The sequence below is a fragment of the Lipotes vexillifer genome, unplaced genomic scaffold, assembly GCF_000442215.2.
Source record: "Lipotes vexillifer unplaced genomic scaffold, Lipotes_vexillifer_v1.1 scaffold484, whole genome shotgun sequence".
Lineage (NCBI taxonomy): Eukaryota > Metazoa > Chordata > Mammalia > Artiodactyla > Lipotidae > Lipotes > Lipotes vexillifer.
Window position 1 is genome coordinate 1,449,676 of NW_006786458.1, and position 7,363 is coordinate 1,457,038.

A 7,363-nucleotide genomic window follows, 5' to 3' on the forward strand; every position below is an offset into this window, starting at 1 on the left:
AACCAGACTATATATTAGAGACTTGAACGTACACCTAAGGAATTGTTTCTTCACTTAGAAGATAATATAGAACCTTTGAAGATTTTTAAGAGAGGAGTCATAGGAATGAGACTGAACTATTAGGATGTAAATGTAAAGTGTTGGGAAAAAGGAAAAGGAAAAATACAATTATGTGGGCCAATTAAAGAGAAAGTATGGAAGTCAAATTGAGCAATAAGGGTGCTTGACCAAAGCAGAGCAGTGGGAGGGTAATGCAGAGAAAGGGACTATCTCTGAGGGTGATAGACACATAAACTAGACAGGAGTTGACAAATATTAGGCTAAAGAGACAAGGAAGAAGAAAGAATAAAAGATGACTGAAATTTCAAGTCTGAGTTGTGAGGACAGCAGAGGAATTTTCAAAAGACAGCAATCAGAAAAAAAGACCAGCTTTGCAGAGCACATGATGAGCTCTCTGGACATACTGCATTTGAAACCAGACGGCTATGTAGAGGTGCTAAAAGAACAATCAGAACCGTGTGACTGCAACTTAGGAAAGACTAAATCATGGGGTAACTGATTTGAATCATCACAAGGCAGAGAAGTGAAGTATCCTTTGCTGAATGAAAACGCTGAGGTAGAAAGAGAGAAGAACCAGGAACAAAACTGCCCGCAGGAAGGGGAAAAGAGTCACAGAAAAGACAGGGAAAAAAACCAGAATGTTAAAGCATCACAAACCCAAATAAGAAGTTACAAGGAAAATGGAAGGTCATCACAGCAAAATGGTACAGAGCAATCAATGATAAAAATTAGTAAGACCAGTATTAAACTAAAAATAAGAATTCATTGGTGCATTCACTTTGCAAATACTTTCACAGTTTCTCATGATATCAAACACAAAGATACTATATGAACCAGCAATTCTACCCCTAGGTATCTAACCAGAGAGAAATGAAGACATATGTCCACACAAAGACTTGTACACAAATGTTCATAGTAGCATTATTCATGATAGGCAAAAACGGAACACCCCAAATGTCCATCAACTTATTAATGGATAAACAAAATACGGTTTATCCATACAATGCAATATTATTTGGCAATAAAAAGGAATAAAACACAGGACTAGCTAAAATAAGGATGAACCTTGAAAACATTATGATAAATGAAAGAAGTTAGTCATGAAAGACTACATAATGCATTATTCCATTTATATGAAATGTCCAGTATAGGCAAATCCATAGAAACAGAAAGTAGATTAATATTTGCCTAGAGATAGTGGAGATTGAACAGAATGGGGAGGGACTGCTAATGGGTAAAAGGTTTTTTCGCAGGGTTATAAAAATATTCTAAGGTTATATCTTGATGACTGGACAACTCTGTAGATATACTTAAACCACTGAATTGTACACTTACATTGGCTGAATTTTATCGTGTATAAATCAAATCCCAATAAGTCTGTTTTAAAAGGAAGAAGAATCCACTGGTTCAGTTTAAAAAAAGCAATTTCTGCAAACTGATAGAATTCAAAGGCGTAAAAGCTTCTGATATGAATCACATCTAAGAAGTTTATCAGTGAGGTATGGCCACAAGGTAAATCAAATGAAATCTTAAATATGACTCTAAGATGATTCTGAGCGTCTCTGCAAATGGACTTCTGGGAATCCGTTAATGTTCTCCCTGCAGGAGAGTAAAGAAGAAAGGTGCGGCGTGACTGCAACTGCTGAGACCTGATTTCAACTTACTTACACGACTTCAAGATAATGACCCATAGATTTTGGGGAAAAGGCTAAGACTTAGTTATGACAACTCAAGTCACTGAGAACATCTTTCATCCCCAATAGACCCTTCATCAGACATCAACGGGTCCATAGGAAAGCCACTGAGAGGACAGCTGGCACAGTCTTACTGTGGTGGTAGCATCAAGGGCATCAACCAAAGGTTATATGTGTGGGATGCTGGAATATTATCGGATGTTATACAACTGATCAGCACCCTGGGGCATTTGGTTGGGTCTCACGGTCTCAGCACTAAAAGTATCCAGTTATCACAAGACAGAAATGAATATGCCTGAGTACAAAAGGAATATTAATACTAATTGAATAACCTATGTATTATATTAATGACTCAAAATTTTCAGGAAAAGAATATTAAGATTAAACAAAATGTGACATTGTAATAAATGTATATACTCGAAGCAATAAAAATCCTAAATATTAACAAAATACCTCCAAGAAATAGTATAGGCTCTACTAGAGAAATAATTTCTCTTTCAAATACCATGTTTTCAGTTCTTAAAATATGGATGAGTGAATAAAAGGAGTAAATGACAAGTATTCTTATGTGTGAATAAATTAATAGATAACGCATTCTTATTAAATTCCCTGACTCCAAACCACTTGGACTTATTAAAGAAACAAGTGGTTTAGGCTATTGTTTGCTTCAACACTGAATAGTGACCCAACCGATTAATGCTTGTGGAAAACCTACCCTTAAGCAGCTTTTATAAAATGAATTAGTGCTTCTGAAATTATAGAACATATACTTCAGCACCTCAGAAAACTTCTGATGGCTAATCAATGGTTAAATACCATTCTATTTCCAATCTTCTGAGCTATCTCATGAATATAATGAGACTGAGACACCACAGCTTCAGGGCCTACATCCCCTGTGACTCTAAGATTAATGTGTAGAGCAGAGCCCTTCAGAACAAGGAGCATAGAGCAGGAACGTACTGCAATTTATCAGCTCAATGGATTGATAATGAATTCAATTCAACAATTTTTTGAATGCCTACTATGTGCCAGACACAGGATTGTTCTAAAGGATAGAGAGAAATGTAAATCATAAATACTCTATTCAATATAGTGAGTGGGTTAGAGTTAAAAGATAAATTTAACTTTGAGTAATATAAATACTAAAAGAGGACTAAAATAAAATGCACTTTCAAGTTTTAAAGTAAGAAACATGTTTGAAAAATCAGGAAAGCTTTCAATCAGAAAATTATCTTTGACAGAAGATTAGAATAATACCATCTTTTAAGTATTTGTGTGACAAGCATATCACATCTCTTTTCTCATTTAATCCTAGAAATAACACTCTGAGGTAGGTATGAAAATCTCCATTTTACAAATGAGAAAACCAAAGTTCCAAGACATTACTGAATTTCTCAAGTTCACGCGTGGTCAATAAATAGAATCTGAGTTCAAACCCAAATCTATCTAGTTCCCAAGGTTTAACCAGGTCGGTATAACGGCTTTAAAAACACAGAAAGTTGAAACAAGCACAACTGTTGTCAAATGTCCTCAGATGTGGAGGATTAAAGTGCAAAGGCATAGGAACCAAAGACCATAGGGATGTTGGTCGACTGTCAGTAATCCACACAAGCACAGTAGGAGAGAATATTTGAGTGCTCAAGGACGAAAGAGAGCTTTGAATGCCACTTTGGACCTTTTTGGTGAAAAATGCAAAACCACTGAAGACTTTTAAAAAGGGAGTAAAATCACCAGAACCCTTATTCTAAAAGACTGTCCAGATAACAGTCTATAGAAAAGATTATACATTGAACAATAATATCCATAAAGAACACCCACTCCCCAATTAAAATTATTAGTGGTAATCAGAAGCAGATTGTTTATTGAAAATGTTGACTATGGGTAAAAAGAGGAAGTTTGGAAAGCATCTGACATGAATGAGCACTTTATCGAGTGAAACTCTGAGAGATAAGAAGGTGTTAAGAAATATTTATAAAATTCTGCCAGACTCACTGTTTTCTGGTGTTTATCCATACTGGACTCAGAAGAGCCAATAATTTCTCTGTCCACATGAAGATACTTTTCTCTCCAAGTGATGCTGTTTTGTCGAAGGACACATTTTCTTTGAATAGTTTCAATGGACGCTTTATAATATATTCATTGCAGATTTTAGATCTATTAAGCATATTTTTCTCATTTCATCTTCAGATCATTGTTCATAATCCATTATTTGTTGAAAACTTTCCAAACTAGGGATTGCGTTGAGTCCTGGGGACAGAAAGAAAATTAACAAAGGTTATACAGCATACCAAGGGACATAGACATGTAAACAAAGCATGACAATATGTTGTATTATGAGTGTATAATAGACACATATAAAAATCACTATACATATCCATCAGGATCTCACTATAACCATTTCAGATATTTATAACAGAGAAAATGTAAGTAGCTGGCTACTCAGAAGAGGCAGGATCTGAGCAGCTAAAGAGTGAACAATAAGACAACCTAGAGATTTTCCAAAGCAGACAGCCTCTACCAATCATAGATGGGAGAAACAAGGAGAGGAAGTGATTGTAGTGGGTTGAATGGTAGACCTCCCCCAAAATATGTCCACATCCTAATACCTGGAGCCAGTGAATATTATCTTATTTGGAAAAAAGGTCTTTGCAGATGTAATTAAAGATCCTGAGATGAGATTATCTTGAACTAATCAGGTGGACCCTAAATCCAAAAAAATTTTCTTCCAAGAGACAAGAGTAGAAGATGCAGAAAGAGAAGAGAAGAAGACCATGTAAAGACAGAGGCATAGATTGGAGTAATGCTGCCATAAGCCAAGGAGCACCTGGAACCACCAGAAGCTGGAAGAGACAAGGAAGAATTCTCTTCAAGAACTGTTGGAAGGAGCTTATCCCTACTGAAACCTTAATTTCAGACTTTTGGCCACCAGAACTGGAAGAGAATAAATTTCTATTGTTGGGAATCACCAAATTTGTAGTAATTTGTTACAGCAGCCCCAGGAAACTAATACCATGTTGTTACCAGAGCTAGGGTTCCCCACTTGGAGCTGGAACAGAAGCAAGCATGTCCAGAGGGAGGAATTTCAGAAGGTACATACTCACTACTAGAAAAGTCACTCAATGAAGGGAGGGAAGGGAAGAGCCCATCCCCCATCTCCTGCCAGTGATGCCAGCCACAAGCTTCAGCTGCTATATAGGAGCATGGAGAATGCAGCCTGGAAAAGCCAGTCCCCCACCACGCAGAGCAGAACCAGCAAGGACAAAGAACATTTCTAAGAGCCACAGTGTCAGCACCAGTATACTATGGGAGCACAATGGGTAAGTAAAGTTTGCTATATCAAGACATTTTCAGAGAAGGTGAAATTTAAGCTTAATCAAGATGAATGATTAGAAATTCATCAGGCAGTGGAGGAAAGGTATTGAATGGAGAGAAAAAACATGTGCAAAATGAAGTTCAGAACCCTATGCAGTCTTCCTGTCCTCCACTTTTGTCCTTCTGATCCTCCATGTGGAAAACAAATATGGACTGGGTCTAACTGTTAGGGGCAGGCCATGTAATTAGTCTAGGGTCTAAGAAGACTTAGCCATTTTAGTTTCAGGACAGAGAGAGAACAGGAAATCCCACTGGGGAATCCAAGCCCGAGTCATACACTCCAAATCAGTTTTAACAGAGAGGGCTGGGTTAAGTCCTGTGGCAAGGCTGTGTTAGGTAATAGCTGATCCACAGTAGAACAGTATTTTGATTCCTATTTGGTTTTCCACCTTGTGTATATATCTTATACATTGTGTATAGGGAACCCCAGTGGAGATGAAGTGAGGAGTAAGATTTTCAATCCTCTGCCCTATTCCCCAAAAGAGAGGTTAGTTTTCAGTTCATTTGATCCATTCACATGTAAACGTTCATTACTCAGTTGACGTACGTTTCTAAAATTTAAAATTAGTATGGGCATGAGATAGAGGATTGGAAATATTCAGATAGGAATTTAAAACAAGGCATTGGATGATACCATCTAGGTAGAAGGTAGATGAGGACTTAGGACAGGGCTCTAGGGAACCTCCCAGTGAGAACCATATTGCTGTTGCTCTTGAGATATTCTACCACTATTCATCGGACACCTGCAACTATGTGGGCCCTCTCCCCTTACCTTAGGCCTGAGCCAAAGTTATTAATAGAAGCTTAACTTTCAACCATTAGATAACCCTTTACTGCATTATCTATTCTACAGGGTACTGGAAGAGATTGGTCAGAAAATGACACTGCAAAGCCATTGCAGCTCGGTAACCTTTTTTTAGTCACCAATTCTACCTGGATTTCAACAAGAGAGATGAAGAAAAAAGGTGCAATTATCTCCCTTGATTTACACTTCCTGAAAATATAACTCAATCTTTAAAGCCTGCACTCTTTTATTTCCTGCTTATTTGATCCTTTAAATCCTGTTCAAAAGAAAATATAGTGATATTTTCTTATTTTAGCTCTCTTCTGAAGCGACCTTGAAAGGCTAAAGAAGATCTTACAGTACTTTCTTTTCTTGGGGTCTTGGTAAAGGAGGATGAAAATGCTGACTTGTCAGCTAAAGAGCATCGGATGGTTACAAATGAATGCAGCCCTTCTCAGGGGACAAGACCGTATCCAGGCAGAGGCTGGCAGCCCTACAGCACTGCACATAAATGAGTGATGCACTGCAGATAAAATGGGAATCAACCTGTTTTCTGGGCAGCAAGCCCGTTCAAGGAAGAAATTGTGTTCTTTCCTGGAAGCGCGCCATCCTCCTTGTCTGCATTCCCCAAATGCCTTTCATTTCTTCAAGAAAATATCAAATAAAGGACTGGCCTCAACGAAGAAGCCACTGTCCTACAGCGGGGGGCTTTGACCTCTCCAAGCAGTTATCAAACTGCATTTTCTGAAGACAGAATCAGCTCCAACAATTTAGACATATTGGGAATGTTTGCTTCTTTAATGATTCATTTCAAAAGATGTTTATAAAACATCCCAAGTAAATGTGACTGAGAACATTTATGTCTATTTTCTAGCATTTGGAATGTTGACGGTAATTTTGTAATAACGAAGATCTTAAAGACAAAAAAGGTTTTAGAGCACTTTGAGTCTAGTGACGTAATCTATCCCTACCAGGAAATTTCCTGTACAGCATTCCAGGAGGTATTTTCCTTTGCAGTGTTCCTGGAAAATTCTGCTTTGTCCAGGGACAGGAAGCCTACCCACTATAAGACAGCTCATCTCTTTGATTCAAAGTTCTAACTAACAGAGTTCCTCCTAATAGGAAGCCAACACGTACATCACCTATCTTCCCCCATCCTGCCACTCTATTGAACCCTACCTGCTCTCCTACAGGAGAGTTTTCACATATTTCAAGGCTGCTTCTGCCAAAATGGCGGCGCCCACGTAGCCGTCCTTTTCCTCAGGCAGGTGGTCTGGAGCCCCAGGCCCTTCAGGAGTCTTGCCCCTGGGGCTGCGTGAGGCTCACTCCGGCACTCACGGGTGGCCGGCGGTGCAGGAGTCCGGGGTGTCTGTTCAAGAAGTTCTCCCCCAGGCTTCCCTGGTGGTGCAGTGGTTGAGAGTCCGCCTGCCGATGCAGGGGACACGGGCTCGTG

The 7,363-nt window shown here is 38.7% G+C and overlaps 1 protein-coding gene across 1 annotated transcript in view; it reads left to right on the forward strand.

Annotated features, from left to right (window-relative positions):
- Positions 1 to 7,158, forward strand: part of ADAM7 (ADAM metallopeptidase domain 7) — a 172,387-nt gene extending 165,229 nt beyond the window's left edge. The window contains 1 exon segment of the mRNA XM_007472327.1: positions 7,033 to 7,158. Within this exon segment, the coding sequence (XP_007472389.1) occupies positions 7,033 to 7,158 (126 nt within the window).
- Positions 7,159 to 7,363: the final 205 nt, after the last annotated feature.